The following is a 24,055-nucleotide window of genomic DNA, read 5'->3' on the forward strand; positions in this document are numbered from 1 at the left end:
ATGCTCTTTGATGTTATAGTTTTACATAAAAAAGAGCTAAATATGGAATATTGGACATTGATGCCAATGAACCTTCGGACCAATGTGCCTTCTATATCGAAAGCCTAACTTCGGTCAGGGCGCGATTGGGCACATCAACGTACCAATCAATTTATATTATATTCGTAGTGATGGGGTGTAGGCATGTATATATGTGAATACATATCTAAGCTTTTCAAGTTGTTTTTACAGATACTGCGATATTTTTAACATGAAAACCACAGTTTAGACATCTGAACATCAGCTATAATACTCTATAATGGTTGATCACCTTTATTGATAATTTTGACTAACCCTTCTGTTAAAAGGCGATAAATATTCGAAAAACTAAAATAGCTCGATGGTACAGTAAATTAGCATTTGTTAAGTACAATAAAAAACAACAACAATGAAAAATTGTTAGCCATGTGAACGAATGAGACGTGATACTGGGTGTTCTAGAAAAAGTAAGCACGCTGTGCGACAGTCAAAAATTGAGAACACAAAAATCTACTCACAAACTCTTTCAAATTCATTCTTTGGTATATTGATAGCTGAAGAATTTTACGAATAAAATATGAATTAGCATAAAGATTTATAATATATCTTGGTTGTTCTCTTGGTATGAATGTTGAAATGAAATGAAATGAAATGGGGTTTAACGTCCTACTGTTCTGCTCCGACTGGGCTAATGACTGGGCGTCGCGCTTGGACCTCTAGCTGGCCGATCACCACTGGCTTGCGGTTGTGGTTTCGATCCTTGGTGTGAGCGTATGTGGGTTTACTCCGGGTACTCCGGATTACTCCCACAGGAAAGACCCATGCCCATGCGCTAAGATAATAAAAATGAAAAATAAGAAATTAGAAATTGTCTACAATATCACGTGGTCGTAAAACTCCGAGAAGGAACGAACGATTCTCAATAAAGCTCTTGAACCTACATACACTTTTAAAAAAAAGTAGGGGATATTCAGAAACAATACAAAACTGCGGAAATGCACTGCTGTTTTTATTAGAGGTAACCAGTGTATGTTAATAACAGGGCAATTGCCTACACATGATCATAAACATTATCTGACGGCCCCATTTCACTCGCAAAGAGATACACTGTCAAAAGTGAAAATGGACGTTTTTGATTTTTGTCTTAATAATGAGTAATTGCTCCACCAATCCTCAGACATTCAGCAATTCGTCGTGGCATGTTCCTAATCACAATTTGGGGCAATCTGGCCCACTCCTCTTGCAGTGCCACGGCCAATTCTTGCAGTGTTGTCGGTTGACGTTGACGTCGACGAACACGTCTCCCGATCAAATTAAACGTAACACACTAAAGCAAAGTTACGCTAAACAGTAATTCTTATGCAAGGACCGATAGGAAAGCAAACAAGGATAGGATAAACCAGCACGCGGCAGTTTTCATCAACCCTTCCTTAAAGTGTCAAATTTGACAATGAACCCCTCCCACGTGTATGGCGCTATTGCGTGTCGCATGTGCAGCTCAGTGGTTCTGTTGGGGCGATAAGTTCTTCATCTGTGAACATACATACTCTCAAAGTATGTCAAGTGTCCATGACTATTTATCATATCACAACCTCCATAGGTATTTGCATTTCAATATCCCCTACTTTTTTTGAAGATTATATATTTAAACGTCCGGTCTTAATTAATATAATGTTATATTATTTGTTGTTAATAAATTTAAAGGTCCGGTCTTAATTAATATAATGTTATATTATTTGTTGTTAGAATAATTTGGACTTCTCTCATTTAGGCTTACTCCTAACCGTGTCCGCCCAGGGGTTACTGGAGTAGAACGGAATGAAACCATTGGGGATACCGAGGATGGAGTCTACCAACATATTTTAAACAGAAATCTATAATCCCGGCCACACTGTCCCTATGATTCCGAATCTGTGACGAGTGGTCTCGTCCTATACTCTATGGCCATTATTTAATTAATGCCGTCTGAATCCACATTAAGAAGAGAGTTATTTCCCGTTAAATGGTTTTATATTGAAGTCAATAAAGGTCTTCGTTGAGGATAGACGCGGTTGTCAAGACAGTACGCCCATTGCCAATACCATATAAGAAAAGTCTGGAAGAAAAAGATATTCAAGATGATGGAGGTAACTTATAGTTTTGTCGTAATAGAACATGTTTTATCTTTAAAAAAACGCAGAACAACGAAGTTAATCTTATATTTAAAAAGAAACCAAAACAAAACAGTCAAACAAACAATATTATAAGATAATCCAAAATGTTGTAACTCATATTATAAATGCACTGAATTCTATTGACATGTGTTGTTTGTCAACATTGTTTTTCTTTTTTAGTATCCTCCTAAAGAACTCGTGATCAAATCATAACGTACACAAGTACTTGAAATTTAATTCCTTCAATTTCTTTAGATCAACCTATTTACCAAAGACGTCTGATTTCTGAGAGATAAAAGTTGTGTTTGTGGGCTAAGACAATAGGGTGTTTTTTTTGTTGTCCCAGATGAAATTGATGAATAAACTAAAAGTTATTTAAGAACTTACTTTTACTCATCATACTCATCATAGTCATATGTTTGAAATTTCCCCTGGTTAAATTAAAATACCTTGTATATTTGAATATTCCAATGCACGAAAAGTTCTCTACAAAAATTAACCCATTTTCTAGCATTTTTGATGAGGCATTGTACATGTAGAAGTAAGATAAAATTTGCATGAAATCTATCAATTTTATCATTCTCTGTTGGGGGGGGGGGGGGTCTGTCCATCAAGGATGAATCCTATCAATAATCAGCATTCTGCGATCTTCTTTTTGTTTAAAGATGGGTTCCCAGAAAAGTATTTATCGGGTGGTTATTTCCAATAAAAGTATTGTAATTTTGGTATATATGGAAAGTAGAGATATCCAATCTTACTAGAAAAATACCGGATTCCCCGAAAAACACTCATGGAGCGTATACAAGACAAAAATGTAAGGGTTCCCCTGATCAACAGCCCGATTATTAGGAATTTCTGCACGTGTGATGTCAAAGGTCACACGCGAACATTGAACGCTTGATGTACAAGTTGATAAACTTTATGAAGAGTTAGACGTACGACACTTTCTGAGATAAAAATGAGAGAAAAAGACGCGGGTCTTGGATAATCCGAGAATTTAATTAGGATTCGATATTTGTAATAAATAGTAAGCGATTAAAGACAACATCGTCTTATGTATGCAATGAATTCTCCTCTGACTTCCAAGAGAGGTAAGTCACGTGACGTGTTTGAGAAGGATTTGAAGCAAAGTTATGACAATTTAATTAGTTTGCATATGTTTTTATTCCATATATGCCATTAAATTACCCAGTTTGTACGCAGGAACCCATCTTTAACTGTAGATAGATTTGCTAAACTGGAAGATACTACATCAAATTATATACAGTCGACAATCGAACATTTTGTGTGGTTACTTATTAAAAACACAAAGATACATGTAGTTTATTAAAAGATCAACATCACACAGAAATAAAATAAAAGGGGAAATAAAGATAATTCGATCAACCAAACACATTATCTTTTTGCCAAGTAATAAAGATAGATATTTTTTTATTTTTTTGCGCCGGGATCAGGGATATGGTAATAGAAAATGTTAAACTGTTTATCTGATTCTGACATAATAATGTATATTTGACTGTAATTATTTTTCTAGGATTTAAAGAGATATATGATGAAGGTTATGGCCAAGTAAGTACAGCACATTTCCATAGCATATAGCACATGATTCCGTTTGACAAATCTCTCACATGCTTATTGGCTGAAGATTGACAACGGAACGATCGATATTTTGTCAAAAATGTTACATTTACAGTGTAAACCGCTGTCTCAGTGTTAATTTTAATTAAAATTCAAAAATAAGATGTTATTGTGTAAATAAATTTGATTAATAATCAGTTGAAGAAGAGTAAGCTTAAACATAGTAATTACAAACCTGACATAGATATTTATTTAATTCTGATATTTTAATATATTGGGTAGACAATTGCATGGTTCATTAAGTCATTTAAAGGGATTTAAGCTCTTCTCTAAACAATCATGCCTCATATAAAAAATCAGAATAATTTATTGTGAGGATAAGATTAATTTTATCAATCAAGATTTATAATATTTTACAGTGTTGATGGTCTATATGCTATTGTTGTAACAGATAGAGATGGTGTTGTTATGTTAAAAGGTAATTCAGTAATTTAATATCAATACACTAATTAAAACACTTATATTGATATACTACTTCTGAATTTATTAACATGCTACGTTTCGATACACATACAGATATCGTTATCAATATTTGCTTGATAACGATATCTGTATGTATCGAAACGTAGCATGTTAATAAATTCAGAAGTAGTATATCCATATAAGTGTTTTTAATTTGTGAAATCTACCTCTATATGTCTTATAAGGATTATCAATACACACTGTGTTTAATCTCTGAAAGGTACAGTTACGAACAGGAACGGATAAATACTGGTACTGCCCAATTTCGACTCAGTCAAGCGAATTCAGCTTTTGAGCAATTAAAATAAAACAATGTATTCTTACAAGGAGTTAACTTCACATAATTCCTAATTGACTAAAAGTCAAATAAATATCACCTCTATTCCTAAAAAATAGTATAAATAAAAATCAAAATGAAAAATTAACAAAGTACAAATTATTTCAATTTCACTGAATATGAAACTTGATCTATGTACTCCATGCGTGAGAATTCCAAGTCCATGTATTGTGTGTTTAATTGTGTCAATTGGTGTTACATATTGACATAGCTGGAGCTCTGTTGTCCAGGCAAAATTAGTCACTGTATGGAGTATGCCCATGTTGATTAGCCCAGTTTGTGCAGAAAAGTAGGATTTCATTTCCTTTCTCAAAAATATCTATAAATTCCAGTGAACATAAATCAGGTTGGAAATAATAATCTTTAACACACTTAGCTTAGCGCTGATAATTAGCTCCAAAAACTCACAATGGATTCTTTTAAAGAAACCGATAGATGTAAATCTACTCCTTTGTCCAAAGCAGTGATTCTCAACCAGTGTGTCGTGAGATCTTCCTAAGTGTGCCGCAAAATTTTGAACGGCACAATAAGAAAATTTTTCACTAAAGAAGCCAGCTATTTGACTGATGAAATTTGAAACATTGCAATAAAGTAAGTTCATAACTGTGGTTTTCTTTATTTAGTTTGATTCATTCTATGTGTCTATGACTAGTCTGTGTCTACGGTTGTATGCCATCTATAACTTGCCATGTTTTTATTTTGCAAAATTCAAATGTTTTTCATATATATTTGTCATGGTGTGCCACTATTTTTTCATGTGTTCCAAAGTGTGGCGGTGGCAAAATATGATTGAGAACCGCTGGTCCAAAGGATTAATTTTTGGACATGGTGTGTTACTGTGCTGTCTAGAAAATAAACTGCCCCCTGCCTACCATTTGATTTATAGTTTTAGTCTTGTGATTTGTTTGTTATTGTCTAAAAATTCCCTTCAATATTATGTTATGTCATGATTGAGGCACTGGCCAAGAAGCTTATTCAGATTTACTCTAATGAGTTAGCTGGTTTGCATTGGGGTGAGGTATGGTCATGTTGAAAGGCTAATTTAAAGATTATTTAAATGCTTCTCCAGTTTAAAGGGCCAATCCCGATAATATTTTGGAGAATAAAACTGCTTAATTTTGTGTTAAAATCCCTTAAAATTGTCTACCTAAGGGCCAAGCAACTAACTCAATATTTGTGATATGTTTTCAAACAACTTAAACCTGTCAGTCTTCATCTGGAAATGGAGACCAGTGTCTCATGATGTATTATGCGGTATCTGGATAAAATAAGACTTTTTTTTATAAAAATAATGTGTTGGTGAAATTTACCTTTCGTTATCAAGTACAGCACGTGAGTCATGCACTATATAGACCTTTCAACGGGAATCGATCATCAAGTCATTCAACGAAAAGATTTACCCGAATTCTTAAAAGGATTATGTGCCCGGATAAGCAGTTTTGACATTCACGTCCAAATGACTCAATATTTTGACGTGAAATTTTGAGACAAGGTAAATACGTCACTCCTCTATATTTTGGCGGTTAAATTTCATACGTACTCGGTGGGGATCACGTGGCTAAGTGGGTAAGACGCTAGTTCGCTAAGCCTGGAGGTCGGGTGTTCGATCCCTGCATTGGCCGAGAAAGTTCATCCAGATTTTCCGGCGTGGTTCTCCCTTGTCAGTGATGCAGGACGGAGGGGCTGACAAGGAAAGCTGTCTAGTCGTTTGGATGGGACGAAAAACCGAGGTCCCGTGTACACATTGGCGTGCACGTAAAAGATCCCTTGGCAGTTGGAATTTGATATAAGAGTAGGCCGTAGTGCAGCTGTCCTGCAAAATTTCCCTCATAGCACACTGTATGGCATATGCCCGTCTTCATTAGCCCAGGTTTGGAGCAGAACAGTAGGACGTTAAACCCCATTTCATTTCATACGTACTCGGACATTTATTTTTTAGTCCCTGTTCAAATCGGGATAGTCCCTTTAAATGATTCCCACAAATGTACATGTATATGTATAATGTTCATTCAACTCAAGACAATAGCAGCCCATCATTTCTAATTGACCTTAATCTATTGTATTTCGTTCAATCCTTACCTTTCAAATAACAAACTGAATTATAATATATCTTAGTTGTTCTCTTGGTATGGCTATTGAAATGAAATGAAATGGGGTTTAACATCCCACTATTCAGCTCTGATTGGGCTAATGATGAAGGGGAGGTGGTATGACTGTTACATGTGCGTGAAATATCTTCCGGTGGAATATGGGTCTACCAACATATTTTAAACAGAAATCTATTATCCCGGCCACACTGTTGTCCTATGGTCTCTTCCTATACTCTCTGGTCAGTCTTTAATTAATTTACCATAATCTATGTACAAATGTACATGTATATGTATTATGTTCATTCAACTCAAGACAATAGCAGCCCATCATTTCTAATTGACCATAATCTATTGTATTTCGTTCAATCCTTACCTTTCAAATAACAAACTGAATTATAATATATCTTAGTTGTTCTCTTGGTATGGCTATTGAAATGAAATGAAATGGGGTTTAACATCCCACTATTCATCTCTGATTTGGCTAATGATGAAGGGGAGGTGGTATGACTGTTACATGTGCGTGAAATATTTTCCGGTGGAATATGGGTCTACCAACATATTTTAAACAGAAATCTATTATCCCGGCCACACTGTTGTCCTATGGTCTCTTCCTATACTCTCTGGTCAGTCTTTAATTAATTTACCATAATCTATTGTACTTAGTTCAATCCTTACCTTTCAAAAAACAAACTGAAAATTTGAACTTTAAAAATTAAGATACAACAAGTCATGTTTGAACAAGAGAAGCTATCCATCCCATCCAAGTGTTTACAATACTTAATTATAGCTTTTTAAAAACTTACACATATGTTTTCAATCAGCTCTGGTAACTTCATTGTACAATTTAATATTCCAATATCTCTTGAAGATTAGCATGTTTGCTTATATTTTCGACATGGCACATATGGGTAGAAGCTAATTAGTTAAGTATTTAATATTTATTGTTTATTTATGTTAATGTCTCTAGTGATAATCCTGTATAGTATATGTTTTGATGTTAACACTTGAGCTTATCCATTTGTAGTTAGAATATAAAAAGGCTAATGTACATTAATAGGCAAGTCATTGGGTCACCCGACTTAGTAGCAGCTATGTCGGTCATCCACTGTGCTGGAAGTGTACATTATACTGTATGTATTGAATTATTGTCATTAGAAGATATAAGTTCAGTAATTAAAAGATTGAAGAATCATTCCAGACTTAGTAGCTATTGAATAACCTAGCAGTTTTATATCTCTCTGTCTGTCACACTTTTTGGGTCACAATAACACTCCTTATTGAGCTAGAATGTTCAAACTTGGTGTAGGTGTTTATTAGGTGAATGCCTTGATGGAGCTCGAAGATGAGCATTTTCTGCTAAAGGTAAGCAGAGATAAGCAATTTGATTGGTTGATGCTTTGGGACGCGATAACTTTAGTTCTAATTAAGTGAGAGTGATGAAACTTGGTATATAGTTTCATTACATCATGAATACCTTGGCTAAGTTCAATAATGAGCATTTTCTGCTCAGGGTAAGCAGAGCGATAAGCAATTTGAATGGTCGCGACTGAATGCCTTGATGGAGTTCGAAGATGACTATTTTCTGCTTAGGGTAGGCAGAGATAAGCAATTTGATTGGTTGATGCTTTGGGACATGATAACTTTAGTTCTGATTAAGTGAGAGTGAGGAAACTTGGTGTATAGTTTCATTACATTAATACCGTGACTAAATTCTATAATGAGCATTTTCTGCTTAGACTAAATAGCGATAAGCAATTTGATTGATCAAGTATTTGGAACATAACAAGTCTGCTTTTAATTGAGGAAGAATGTTTAAAGTTGATGTAGATGTTCATTAGGTAAATGTCTTGACTGAGTTCAATGATTAACATTGCGCACTTAAGCTAAGCAGAACTAAGCAATTTTATTGGTCGATGTTTTGGCACAAGATAACTTTGATTCTAACTGATGGAGAGTGATGAAACTTAGTGTATATTTTCACTACCAGGTACATAAAAACCTTGACTGAGTTTGATCAGGAACATTTTATGTTTAGACTAAGTATAGATGATCAGTTTGATTGCTCAATAATTTTGAAAAAGATAAATGTGCAATTAATCAATATGTGTCATCTATTTATTTTGGGGTTCCGGTGGGGGACATCAGCCTCACTGTTGGCTTGTCATAACTGTTAGCACATCTAATAAAAGATAATGGGTTTTTTGTAGGTTCAAACAAAGATCAAAAGCATGTTATAGATAAAGTTGCACTTTTATATATTTAACCCTCACCCTCATCTTTTTAATGTTGGTCATTGCAAGACTTTTGCTAACAGAAAGGAAAATTAAATTATGTTTTTGGAAATTGCCCCAGTAAAAACAATTATTATCTGATAATGGAGTAATAAATACAAACTAGTTAACTAGTTGTGGATTCACTCTTGATGTAAGAAATTTATTACACACACACACACACCCACACACACACACCCACACACACACCCACACACATACTTGTGTATATTTAAACTCTCCCTGGTTTTTTTATTAAAGATAACTTTGAGGATAAACAATTTAATTTTGTCATCAAATTACCATTACTCAATAACTTAATTCTAGATGATCCTTGAATTTATTTTCATCACAATTTACATATATTCTTTAGTGTATTTTTTTAGGTCCACATGGAAATGTGGATTTATATTGTTATCCACTTCGTCAGTCCCTCCCTTGTCAAGATGTTCGAAATTTATATGTATTGTTTGAATTAATAAAATGAATATGCTACTGATTTTGAACCATTTCTGTTATTTACTTTAATAGTTATCGCCCTTGTTTTTCTATTTATAGAATCTTGTTAACATTCTAGCAATGAAATATATCACCTGATTGCCTTGATATTATTAATGAAATGAAGAGGACTGCCAAAGTTGTAAAATTTCTTTTAATTAGCTTTAGAATTTCATTCCTTGTTTCACATTCTAGAACCTTGTGAATACTTTAACTTTGTCGTCATCTGATCTACTTACTCTGTTTCAATTATTGTGATGAATAAGGATTACAACAATTTGTGATAATTACTTATAGAATTATTGCCCTTGGTTATCTCACAGAGTCTTGTCAATGCGGTAATTGAATTATATAGTAAAGTATAAAGATTTTGCTTTATATTTGTAGTGCAACACAACTTATGGACTGCTCAGTGCTCAGATGACTTAGATACTCTGTATATATGTTTCATTGCCTGGCAACCTATCTTTAGGCCTGATAGTCAATGATTTTTTTTTTAGTTGCAAATGAAAGTGTACCAGACCAAGCCACCCGTCCACCGTTTCTTTCTGTATTTGGTGCAATGAGTGATCAAGCGAGTAAATTAGGATTAGGAACAAATAAATCTATTCTTTCTTTGTATGAAAATTTCCAGGTAATAAATTTATCTTATTTAATGATGTTATGAATACATTTGACAATGTAATATGGTGTATATTTTGTGTACATATTTTAAAGGGGTGGGGTGGACGACTGGTCTAAGACATTGGCTTTAGATGAAGGGGTTTGTCATTGAGTCAAGTGACATGGTTTTGATTCCCGTCTTGTACGTGACAAGCAGTAGTGTCCTCTGTCCAACCTTGTATAACCGAGTAAAATATTTATCTTTTAAATTCCTTTTATAAACATTCAATTTGTTAGTATAAATATTTGACATTTAAAATTTGTTTTAAACATTCGGCTCAACTTTTTTTTGTCTGAGATATACATGTTTTCATAGTAGACACTGATCAATGACAAATTTATATTTAGCTCTACGACTACCGTAATGTTATCAAGTTTTACATCGTGTGTTAATTGATTAACATTGTCTCTTGACGGAACTCAGGAAGGTCATTTTGTAGATATAATGTAATGTCGTCAATTTAATCAATGAACACGACTAATGACATTCAAAGAATATATATGTCTGTCTAATATTGATTTGAGAAAAAAAACAAAAGGGTCTAATTAATTAATCCATTTGTTTTCAACAATGTTTTTATTTTCATTTGACAGCCTTGTTTCATTTAATGTTTCTGTGTTTTAGGTTGTACAAATTAATAAGTCGCCATTATTAGTTACAATGATAGCCACTAGTGAGGCAAACACAGGTATTTATCTAAATCTACTAAGATGTTCATTGATAAAGTACTTCCCAAATTTTTGCAGCTATATGTTATGTGAACTTATAATACTGTCGCCTCCTGTGTCCGTCATATGTATATCTGTCTGTCCAGCTTTTCAAATCATCACTCTACAGCAGGGGTGTCAAACATATGATCCGCAGGCCAAATCTGGCCCACCAAGGGTTTAAATGTGGCCCGTAGAACATATTTCAATAAACTGAAGTGTCAATAATTCTTAGAAACTAGGCATATTCATAAGTTTCTGAATGTTAACAATGTTTTTTGTGGTTGTTTCTAAAACAATTCATTGTTAAATTTAAAAAATGGCTAATTTGGTCCATTTCAAAGTATTGAAATTATAATATGTAACGATTTTAGTCAAATAAATCAATAGAATTTTCTTTATCTTGATATTTTTGTATGTCCCTGCTTGACAATAAGTCATAAGATTGAACCCTATCGAAATTATCAGACATACAATTTCAATACAGAGCTAAATGCTTCAAATAAATTTTTAAAACTCAGGATGGTACATATGGATGTAACAAAGATTTGTTTTCCTCGTTGACATTTTCACTTTTGAAATCTCTGAAACTGATACAGTTAATAATGCTATAATTTTAAAAGTTCCAGGCACAATGCAAATTGTAGAAATTAGATAAAAATTGGAGTTACTGCCCTTACATGAATCTGGAATAAAATCAGTAGTATAGAGACTTCTATATTTTCTTCCTTTGGAAAATATAATAGTGTTTCACACATCATCACTTTTGTTGTTTCATTCTGCTTCTTATTTCTATTACCAGCTCTTTTTTTATATCTCGGGGAAAGACTTGTCTGATCATATAATATTATCAGCAAAGTGAGTGTTACATATTAAATCTATTTTAAAAGTTCTGCGACTGTCCTGAATTTGTAGAGTTTGTCAGCCTTTGATGTACAAATTTTTGGACTTCTGTTGAAAAGTTTCATGGGTACAGGGAAATACCTTGAAAGGGTAGCCTTGAATGAAGATCTACATATAGGTTTGTTTGTATTTATTTTATTTTACTTTCAGGTGACATTTTAAAATTAGAAAAAGAATTTGAAGAAATATTTATAGATTTAACCAAAGTTATTCAGATGACATGAACAAAGACAGTTCAATATTCATCTCTATATAGATAAATTGTATTATGTTTTGTATACAATTCAGATCGTTCTATTTTATGAACAACCATTGCAAAAATATCTGATTCTTGTATTGCCATCCAGTATCATAGGGCAATATATATACATCAATGTGTATTGGAATATGTATTGCAATATATTATAAAATAATCCATTTTCAGGAGAAAGCATATTTTTATTAGATGACAACCACCTGTTGGTGCAATTTTCCATAATTTTCTGAACTTTTTAAAAAATAAAATATTAGATTTGGTTAGAATATTGGATTACTACTGTAAAATACCAGTAAATAGAGGTTTAAAATTATCAATATTTTACAAAAATGTTTTGCAGAGTTTTAATTAATCAAATGAAATAAATCTGTGTAGATAATTAAATTAAAGAAAAAACATGAAACAGTCTATTTGAAAATAAAGTGAAAGTAGAGTAAAAAATATTGATATGCCAACTCTTGTATTGTGATGCATATAGTTGAACTGTACTGCAGTATATGGTTATACATATTTGGATATATAACAAAAAACAAAACGAAATGTAAACATTGGCTGGAGGTACTTTTTAATATCGAATTTAAGTTGCAAAATTTTATTATTGTTCCAGGAAGTAGAATTGATTAGATTTATTTAGGTCAGAGTTATTCTAATTTTTCTGAAGTATCAGCATTCATTAAAAATGACAAATAGTGTATTTTGTAGTATAGTAAACTACATTCTGAATGTCGGTGTACATATTAAGCTTGTTTTAAAATACAGATTTGAACTATCTTGAGGAAACTTTGTTTGTTGTTATTTTCTGTTAATATCTTTTCATCATTGTTATTGTTTGTTTATTATTGACATCTTGCTTGTATATACTACTAGTCATTAAATTAAAATGCAAATAGTTGTCAAAAAATAGAATATAAATAAATTATTGGAGATAGACTGTCTGTAAATGCATTCATAATTAAAACGGTTATAAAAGTATTTAATAAAGGCAAAATGTCAAAGTTTTAGAATATTTTTTTCGAACTAACTATAACTATATTGAGAATTGGTATTTAATGGTATGTCAATCTGATTAAAACGCAGATCCTATTTCTTTTCGTTTTTTATAGTTCAAAATTTTGTTTTATTTGTCTGTACTACACTAGGATCTGGAAGAGTTGTTGTATAACAAGCATTCTGAATGGCGCGAGGGATAAGCCAATGAAACCATCTGTTACAGCGACTTCTTGGCGTGCCATACACGGAACTGTGGGTAAACCACTAGAAATGTCAACACTGATTGATTTATCAATGTCTGATGTCACAGGATCAAAAGCTGCTCGTACGACTCCTACAACTGTTCAGATCTTCATGTAGTGTAGGCCATCGAAAGTATAAAAAAACAAAACGAAATATAGATCTGTATTTTAATCAGATTGATTGTATGTTAATTTGAATTTGCTTAAATTGTTAGTGATCATGTAGAAATGGGTTGAAAATCTTATATTTGTATTTATGTATATTATTTCCAATTATTATATCCCTATTATAACATTTTCAGCTGAAATACTAACTACATAAAATTGTTGAAAGAATTAAATATCTTTAAAAACGAGAGATTAAATATCTACAACAATTGTGAGACTTCCATGTATACATATTTATATTGTCTATTTAAGAAAGAAAATACTTGTACTGGTATCTAATAGGATCACCATATAATTACATCTTTTATATATTTTTTATATGTCAGCATTTGAATGTTGTCCTATTGTGTTGTTGCCACTGTCTGTGCATCTGTCTGTGATCCATCCATTGGTCTATTTTAACATTTTTTGTTAGCCCAATAGAGGCGACAATAACCTTAATATCTTTTTGAAATTGATATAGGTTGTCTATCTTATTTTAATGAGAAAGGCTAACTGCTAGAACTGCTAACTGCTAGTGGGTGTATGTTGCATAAGTTAACTTTTGAGATCAAGATGCTGAAGAAAGAATTTTGTTTGGAATAATCTACACCAGGGATGTTGCTGTTGTTGTTTATTCCAGATTTAAAGTCCAATATAGTAACTATTATTTTATGTCCAGGTTGATTTAATTAAATTATTTACACTTTAAGGGTTGAAAATTGGTAAAAACACAAAAATAAAAAAGTTCCTTGTTATTTGGCAAATTATAGTCAGCTGCAGCCATTTTATGTTTCAAAAAGCAATTTGATGAAACAATGTAGCTGCGACCATCTACTTTGACTCAATTACAAAGAGTTTACTTATACTTGCTGATTAAGGAGTCTATCAGTTTGTCAGCTAATCCCTAACAGTCATGCCTTTATGAGAATTAGCCATACTGCGAATAATGTCTTATTAAGTAAGTTCACGATCACAGTAATTAAAACTTTCTATATAGATTTATATTGTAAGATATACATAATATATGTTATTATTGTTGTCATATTATCTATATCTCAATACACCAGAATCTTTTATATCTTGTCTTTATTTTATTAAAGAATACATGCCGTTCCCCACTCTTCCCCAGTATTAGATCAAGAATTACCACGGTTATCCACTAATTTTAAACCGACCCGCTTTTCGCCAAGGAACCTTACTTGGGGCCCGTTTCACGAAATTTTAACTAAGATCTTAAGTAAAGATAAATCCAAATTTTAGTAGATACTTCAATTTTGATTGTCTAAGCACTAAAATTAATCTAATATTATCCAATCAAATTACTAAAATTTGGATTTTATCTTAGTTAAAATTTCGTGAAACAGGCCCCTGACTAATTAGCCGTTCGAAGTTAAGGCTCGCTCTCGTAAAGCAAAAGCCTGAACTTAGACTTGCATAGTTGTTTACTCTTTGAGACAGGATCAGGATCAAAGAGATAGCCATCATGAGTTCGAGCGCGAACCATTCAGCTCGACCTCTCGCCCAGTCAACGGGCACTTTTGCACGACAAGAGGTCTTGACTTTTTAACTTTCATTCGAATAAAATAATTAGACCTGCCATTCATCCGATTTTTTTACTGGAAATTTAGTAAATCATTCATCCATCCTGTGTAAACTGAGATCGAAAATTATACTTAATCATAGTTTTTCAAGTCAGAATAAATGTACGTCAACTCATTGTTTTTATACGCCCACATTGAAATGTGGTGGTATATTGTCGTCGCCTCTGTCCGTCCGTCGGTCCAGCGTCCACAACTGCTTTTGAAGACTCTATAGGTTAAAGTTACTATCCGATTGACTTTAAATTGATGTACAGTGTTTAAGCCTTCATAGGAGACGAAGAATCCTACTGATTTCCGATAATTACTTCCAGAGTTAGGACCTTTGATATTAAATGTTTTGCATACTAAACGTTAGTATAGGGCAGAACTAGAAGACAGACAAATCCTAATGATTTCTGATAAATACTTACTGGGTTGTTAGTAGTTACTCGTAATCAGATTTTAATGTGTTGTAAATGTCTTCATTACTGCCAAAAGAAAAAAAATATGGGACACACCTTGTTGACTGCATGGGCGACTTAGCTACTGTGGACGTATCTTTCTAAAAGCTATAGTTAAAGGACAATATTGGTGCCAGTCATTATCATATATGTGATAGAACTGGTTTAACACGTTCCAAATATTATTTTATCACACAGATCATTGCTACGATAGATGCGCAATCAATGTTTCAACAATCGGAAGTGACGAGCGCAAAAGGAAAACACGAGTTATCCCTCTATATAACTGACTGGAGTGACGAGTGATAACAGATACATGGGCGAATTTCTGCTCACTAATAATTCCTTCGAAGACCAAAAGTTGTTGTGTGAGACTGTGAAAGGACAATTCATAAAAAGAATTGACTGTCACTAGATAATAGAACATGAAAGAAAAATAGAAAAAGTCCGTGCATTACCATGTTTTTATACGCCCACATTTTCATGTGGACGTATATTGTCGTCGCCCCTGTCCGTCCGTCCAGAATTGTTTGTGGACACTCTACAGGTCACAATTCTTATCCAATTTTGACGAAACTTGAAATATAGGTTTATATCCAAAAGATCTTGCCTGCTTTTAATGTGAATGGATTATGGCCCCTGATTGTACGAAAAATAACGCTTTTAGCTTGTGGACCCTATAGAGGTCACAATTTTGAACCGATTTTGACGAAACTTGACATGCATGTTTATAACCCAAAGATCTTGGGGGTTTTTTTTAGCTTGTGGTCCCTCTGGAGGTCACAATTATTATCCGATTTAAAAAACCGTTTGATTATATCACCGTTACACCGTAAGGGAGGTTGAGTTGGAATTTCGTGAAAATCGGACCAAAGTTGCTGAACAAAATGGCCGCCGCTTGTAAAAATATGGTATATAAAGGTTGTGGACCCTGTAAAGGTCACAATTTTAATTCGCATATCGAATCGTAACTTCCTGAATTATAGTCCCTGATTATACGAAAAATCGCCATTTTTAGCTTGTGGTCCCTCTGAAGGTCACAGATTATCTGATTTTAAAAATCGTTTGACTATCTCACCGTAACACCATAATAAAAAATCGGACCAAAATGGCCGCCGCTTGTACGCGAAAAGTGTAAAAATAGGGTATATAAAAGTTGTGAACCCTGTAGAGGTCACAATTTTAATCCGATTTTGATGAAACTTGAAATGCATGTTCATAACCTAAAGATCTTGGTTCCTGTCGATATTTGCGCATATCGGATCATAACTTCCTGAATTATAGCCCCTGATTGTACGAAAAATCGCCCTTTTAAGCTTGTGGTCCCTCAGAAGGTCACAATTATCCGATTTAAAAAAAGGTTTGATTTTATCATTGTTACACGGTAATGAAGGGTGAGTTTGAATTTGATGAAAATCGGACCAAAACTGCCGGACAAAATGGTCGCCGGATGTGCGCGAATAGTGTAAAAATATAGTATATCAAGGTTTGTGGGCCCTCTAGAGGCCATAATAAATCCGATTTTGATGAAACTTTAAATGCATGTTTATGTCACAAAGATCTTGGTTCCTGATATCGATAATCGCGCATATCCGAACGTAACTGTCTGGATTATGGCCCCTGATTGTTCGAAAAATCATATTTTGGGCTTGTGGACCCGCTAGAAGTCACAATTTGTATTCAATTTTAAAAAAAGGTTTAAATATATCACCGTTACACATCAATGAAGGTTGTGTTTGAATTTCGTAAAAATCTATGTAATAGGAAGTATGTGGACCCTCTAGAGGTCACAATTTTTATCCATTTTGATGAAATTTAAAATATATGTTTATGTCCCTTCCCATATTTGCGCACTTCAGACCATAACTATCTGGATTATGGCCCCTTATTGTACGCAAAATTGCTTTTGATTTAATTTGACAGAACACAGATTTTATGGGATACAATCACAAGTATTATTCTAAAAGCACGACGTTTCGACAAGTATCCTCTTATCGTTATCAAGCACAATGACATTTAGTAGATAGGTAGGTAGGTTTCTGGGGTTTTACGTTCACTTCCACCTAAGGTGATATCCTAGACAAAACTTAATCAAAAGGGGGGGGGGGGGGGGTTAATACAACCAAGGGTGCTAAATTACCATAGTTAAATTATATTATGCAGATTAATAACATCATCATATGCCCTGAGGATGTAAAGCCTTAAGTCCCTATTAAGTTCGGGTGAATATCTTCTGATGTTTATAGCTTCTAGGATCTTCCTGGTTTTCTTGTTCTGTTGGTTGGCAGTGAGTATTAGGACCTCATTCCATTTAACTCGATGTTGTGGGTGGTTCTGTAGATGTTCTGCTATGGCTGAATTATTAGTGGCAGCTTTGGACCTATGTTCTGTTATTCTTTTTTCAATTGGTCGTTTCGTTTCCCCAATGTATGTTTGATTACAGGAACAAGTTACTTGATAGACGACTCCTTCCGGTTGAATCGGGACAATTGGTTGTTGCTTACCATTGGCTTTGAGTATTTAATCTGCATAATATAATTTAACTGTGGTAATTTAGCACCCTTGGTTGTATTAAAATCCTCCCCACCCGCTTTTTGATTAAGTTTTCGCTATTATAAATCATCCCAAACCTGTCTATTATTTGTGTATTGTTATATTTGTATTTATAAATTCATATCATATTTAATTTATGCATATATGGCCTCACTATCAGTGTCTAATCAGCTTTACCCTGTTTATTCATAGCACCCTTTGAAGGGCTTCATACTAGTTAATAACCCCCTACTCATGCATTAGAGTTTATCCAGCCAGCAAATTACCTTGTTGTGCTTGTTGTTTTTGTTAAATATCCTTTACCCCTTATATTATTTTTGTTACTGTTATTTTAATCCATGTAGATGGTTTCACTATGAATTTCATATATATTGACCTCAAGTTTACTAAATGTCATTGTGCTTGATAACGATAAGAGGATACTTGTCGAAACGTCGTGCTTTTAGAATAAAACTAGTGATTGTATCCCATAAAAACTGTTAATGTGTTTCCGATCGCTAAATACTACTTAAAGATTATGATTTTATTTGTTCTCTAACCATCTCTTGGAAAATGTGGGCGTATCCTGCCTGGAAGCCGCTGGTTATAAGTATAGAATGAATAAACACACGTGAATGTACAGACTGTTTCTATTTTTCTCGTGTTCTCTTATCTAATGACATTCAATTACTTTTTTGAATTGTCAGATATACTCTTACAGTCTTATATAACAACTTTTGGTCTTCGAAGGAATTATTAGGGAGTAGAAATTCTCCCATTATCTGTTATCACTCGTCACTTCGGTCAGTTATATAGAGGGATAACTTTTGTTTTCCTTTTGCGTTCGTCACTTCCGATTGTTAAAGCATTGATTACGCATCTATCGTAGCAATGATCTCTGTGATAAAATAATATTTGGAACGTGTTTAACCAGTTCTATCACATATGTGATAATGACCATGGCACCAATATTGTCCTTTAACCCGAACTCTTGTCCTTGCTTACGTAACGCGCTCCTGTTAGCTATTCCTGTGGTGGACAGTTTCTGGTATCTGGCCAAACCAGTTAAACAACCGAAAATTATCTTCTATAAATGCAAATCCCCCCACTCCCGAAAAAAAGGGAAATTAATCTTTAAGATTAGAAAATTAAGTTTTCTGTTTAACAAAGGATGGGAGCTTATTCTATAAAAAGAGTGCCTTTACCGTATGAACCCATCTGATAAAGACCTTAGTCATCTAGATTAGCGGTAAAGTTGTGAAATGTGACATAAATAAGAGTGTGCTTATGTATTAAGACACCTGTAACACAAGCATTTTGTTAAAAAAAAACATTCTAAATATAGCAGTCAACCAGTGAAGATTGAAAGGTATCACAAAGACGTATGCAATAATTAATAAGATTAATTAAAACAAGAGATAGAGAATACTAATCTAGTCTTAACCTGTCTCATGACTAGAATCAGGAAGTAAGAGATACACTGGAAGTTATTCGTCTATTTTTTTCCGTCCACATCAAATGGGATCAGAAGTATTTCCTTCTTGAGAATAATATTAGCTATTGTGTTACTTTAATCATACGTCACAGTGTTTTGTCTTTAAGGTAGACTAGGGCTATATTAACTCGTGCTGATTTCTTCCGAAATATATAACCGTGTTAGGTGAAATTTATCAGGTTTGATGAATTGTTTCTGTTAATACATTTTCCAAAAATAATATACAATGGATATAACACATATCGTAAGTTTTTATTTGGTTTTCAATAATTATCTAATCTTTAAATTACTACTTTCTAGGGTCGGTCATTCAATTTTATAAACCAAATTTTAAAAAAAAAACGAAATGTAAACTAACGTTTGTAACTATTAATTTTACAGATAGTTTATAATGTATGGTTGTAATTATTAATTAATATTACAGATAGTTTATAATGTATGGTTGATATTATCTATATTAATTTTACAGATAGTTTATAGTGTATGGTTGATATTATCTATATTAGAAAGTAAGTAATAGTATTGAATATATTATTTTATTATTTTAAAACAGGAGCTAATGTTTTTAAAATTTTATGCTAGGGATGTGCTCATTGATGAAATTAAAACTTTCTTTCATGTGATGTCAACCGTCGGGAATAGTTCTAATACATTTGTAAGCCATGATATTTATTGATGTTTTAGGATTTGAAGCGCAACCTCGACCTCAACCCCGACGTGTTGTTTGTTATTATACAAACTGGGCGCAATACAGAACGGGGCAAGGGAGTTTCGAACCAAGGGATATTAATGCGAAATTATGCACGCATCTTGTATACGCTCATGCTGGTGTTAATGTTAACTTTACCATACGGACGACAGAATGGAATGATTTACCTTCACATTGGTCAACTGGAATGTAAGTTATCGCTATCAACATATTATTAGTTATATATAAAGTTAATTCCCTGGTTCGTTTCACCATTTAGATTAGTAATAAATGTGCGATTCGGAATTCAAACAATTTCAAGTTAGAAGAAAGCTTATACAATATCTCAATTAAAGGTCAAGTGACAGATTTATTTTTACCTTGTTTCTACTCGCCAAACCAATTTATACATAATGATAATAGTGAAGTCTTTATGATTTTTTTTGTGTGTATTAACTCGATAATTAAAGATGGGTGATGCAATTAATTCGAACAAGAGTGGAAGGGCTATATTCCGTGGCGTAAAAGGGGGAGTCGACAAAGCCTATTCTCAGTCATATTCCTGAAGCAATGGCCCGAGAAATCCCTCTCTGGCCATTGCTGGATTAGCTTCTAATACTTGCGCTTTGGAGTGAGTGTGTCTATTCTTCCCGTTCAATCGAATCTATCCTCAAGCAAATTAACATGACAGCCCTTCTTTTATTCAGGGGCCTTCCCTAAAACTAATCAAACGAAACACTACGCGGAGTATGATTCTCAGGCGAAATAGTTCAGTATAAAGTCAACACACATACGACGAGTTTTAAATGACTGACCAGAGATGTGACCCGGAATTTTAGCAGCGGGGGGGTGGGGGGGGGTACATAGTGGATACAAAGTCAAGTTTTGGTGTGAGGTCCTGGGGATTACCCGTTAATTTTATACCAAAATCGGAAGCTTTGAAATTATAATTATTTGTTCTTATTTAGGTGTATACGTGTATAAGATTAGAGTGGAATGTGGCCAAAGCAGCGGCATTGTATCGCACGTTTGTTTATTCGACGTTATTTCGATGAATATTCGAGAAAAAAATATAACCCGAGCGAACTGGCGGGTGAGATGGGGGGGGGGGGGACGGACCCCCATCTGGAAACGCGTATGCTTATAACTTATGAACTAAAGATATACGTATTCACCTGCCCAAATGCAATGGGTTCCTATACGGAAAGACACTGAGGGTCTTTATCTTTCATTTCTATCAGTAAGCCTTTTCTTTTGCCCTAGGTACCCCCAGTTTATTGGTTTGAAGAATGAAAACCCTAAACTGAAAACAATGATTTCTGCTGGTGGATATGCTTTAAGTCCATCATTTGCACAGATAGTTCAGACGAAGGGAACTAGAGCTGTATTTATAGAATCCGCTATACGATTTATGAGAGACTGGGGATTTGATGGTTTAGATATCATGTGGGAATATCCTACTAAACGTGGAAGTAAAAGCAGTGATAAGCAGAAGTTTTCTAAATTGTTGCAGGTAAAAGAAATTTAGTAAATTCACATACAACTGCAATAAAATTTACCGTTCTTAAATAAACTCGACTGATCAACTCAATTTTAGAATTTATTTTGATCTAAACGAAAGAGGTACATTAGAACCTATTATATTATTCGACATTGTACTTCGCGGATACCTCCCTTTTGATCAAACATACCAATTAACAAATATATTTCCAAAAATAAACCAAACCTTGGCATTTTTTTATAATGTATCATTATGAAATGTCTTCAAGCTACTATTACTTTGTTTATAGGAAACACGAGAATCGTTCCGTTTAGAATCTACCCAGACAGGTTCTATACCATTAATATTATCAGCTACTGTTGCTGCTACTAAAGATATTATAGATGATGCTTATGAAATAGGTACTGTTACTGAGTAAGTAATTTCTTTTGTACTTTATGAGAAACAATTTAAAAACTAGTTTTAGTTTAACAGACCACTGATATTGATGAATTATATCTTATAGACAGGTTGATTTCTTGAATCTGTTGACCTATGATTTTCATGGTCATTGGGATGGATGGACGGGTCATTGTGCACCATTGTATGGTCGAGCGGATGAACAAGGTTCTTTTGCTTATAACAACGTAGTAAGTAAAATACTTTATTTGCAAATTTCAACCAGATTTCTGATCTTGGAATAAAAGACTTTATAAGACAATTTGTCATTCATGTTAAACCAATTGGAAGGTGTTAATTGTTTTACTGTTCTTGTAGAATGCATCTGTAAATTATTGGATGGAAAATGGAACACCACCTAGTAAGATAAATGTTGGTATTTCTCCCTATGCGAGAACATTTACTATAGATGTAAATAACAATACGTTACCTGGTAGACCATCTATCGGACCTGGCAGACCTGGTAAAATATCACATGATGCTGGTGGACTTACCTATTATGAGGTATTCTTTTACACTTTTAAACCCATTAATATTCGAAAACATCGCTAGGAGTAGAGATTGGTAGTGAAAACACATGCACACTCAGCAGAGAATTAGGTGTCTTTTTGCATGTTATTTTCCAAGTTAATTGCCAATCGAATATGCGTTTAAAATTTCCCGATTTGTTCACCTTTTGTCATGAAAAGTTCCTATCCCTGTCAATGTTTTCGCAGATTTGTGATATTGCCAGAGATGCTGATATATTTTGGGATGATATACAGAAAGTACCGTTTATGGTGTATAATAATCAGTGGATTAGTTTTGATAATGAAAGAAGTATTAATGAGAAGGTATGTGTCGTTAAATGTAAATCATGTGTGTTTATTATTTCATATTTAACCCTTCCTGACTGGACAGTAATATGTTACAATAGCCCAGAAACGCTAAAAGGTGGATTTTTCCTTTTCGAGTGTGTGAAATAGCTTTATATAACTTTCGCTTCTACCGATGTGATATCCACATGGTTTATAGTTTGCCGGACCCTTGGGTATATATCCATTTGACCTTTCCTTAGCACTACTTTCCGATCCATTATGAAATGCCAAATGTAATTGAAATATTTCATTTCAGTTGAAGTTTATTAAGAACCGTAGTATTGGTGGGGTGATGTTCTGGAATATGCCATCAGATGATTTTTTCAATTCGTGTGGATCTGGTCGATTTCCTATGTTATCTACATTACATAAGCAACTTGTAGGAAATTCCATCCCAGCACGCTAGTGTCGCTACGGATTATGTGGTCTTTTTCCTTGAACAATAAAATGAATGCGGAAACCTTTAATATTAAAGAAGACTATTTTTAATGAAGTGGTTGAAAGCGACCTCCGGTGATATGCACGAAATCCAGGATTAGATTTCACACAGTGTTGTCCAATTACCGAATATAGTTCTGGTGGGACTATCGCTTTAGATAGTGTTGTTAAATGTTCAATAATAAGAATACTAATCATTAAGAAAACTGAAAAAAGCAAATGTATATATTAAAAGAATGCAAATGATGTTCTAGGTAGAGAACTTTTATATATTTGGTATGTCACAACAATCTTTGTATATATGTAAATAAAAGTATACCAACTTACAATTTTGACTTGGCAGTGTTAATGACACCATTATGTAATTTATAGTCTGTTGTATTTTAACATCAGTCTATACGAAACAAATACGGTGATCGCATCCTGGTTTATCTTACTATTAGAGAGATTGCCCTTATATAATAATCTTGTCATACCCCCTTCGCCCTCATACCCATACATATACATTAAATCAGAAGCTAGCTATGCTCATACACACACACACCAAATAAAATACACAAGTACATATATTTAGGGTATTAGTGAAATCGAATATGGCAATTTGATGTAGGTAGTATATTTTATTAATATCATTTGCGCGGAAGATGAAATATAAAATCGGATTAGATATAAGCCTATTATAGGATG

General features: G+C 33.6%; 2 protein-coding genes across 2 annotated transcripts; both read left to right on the forward strand.

The window, feature by feature from the left end:
* The first annotated feature begins 2,029 nt into the window (after positions 1–2,029).
* On the forward strand, positions 2,030–14,454 carry LOC126812080 (ragulator complex protein LAMTOR3). Its single transcript, XM_050538261.2, has 6 exons — positions 2,030–2,144; positions 3,706–3,740; positions 4,169–4,227; positions 9,967–10,100; positions 10,755–10,818; positions 11,891–14,454. Exons 1-6 carry the CDS (start codon positions 2,136–2,138, stop codon positions 11,962–11,964), a joined length of 375 nt encoding a protein of 124 aa, XP_050394218.1. The 5' UTR covers positions 2,030–2,135; the 3' UTR covers positions 11,965–14,454.
* Positions 14,455–19,552: 5,098 nt separating this feature from the next.
* Positions 19,553–23,697, forward strand: LOC126812076 (chitotriosidase-1). Its single transcript, XM_050538257.2, has 9 exons — positions 19,553–19,690; positions 19,916–19,955; positions 20,131–20,344; positions 21,398–21,647; positions 21,925–22,049; positions 22,141–22,264; positions 22,392–22,577; positions 22,790–22,906; positions 23,187–23,697. The coding sequence occupies exons 1-9, from the start codon at positions 19,673–19,675 to the stop codon at positions 23,334–23,336; spliced, it is 1,224 nt and encodes a 407-aa protein (XP_050394214.1). The 5' UTR covers positions 19,553–19,672; the 3' UTR covers positions 23,337–23,697.
* The last annotated feature ends 358 nt before the right edge of the window (positions 23,698–24,055 follow it).

This window comes from Patella vulgata, chromosome 2 (assembly GCF_932274485.2).
Source record: "Patella vulgata chromosome 2, xgPatVulg1.2, whole genome shotgun sequence".
NCBI classification, from domain to species: Eukaryota; Metazoa; Mollusca; class Gastropoda; family Patellidae; genus Patella; species Patella vulgata.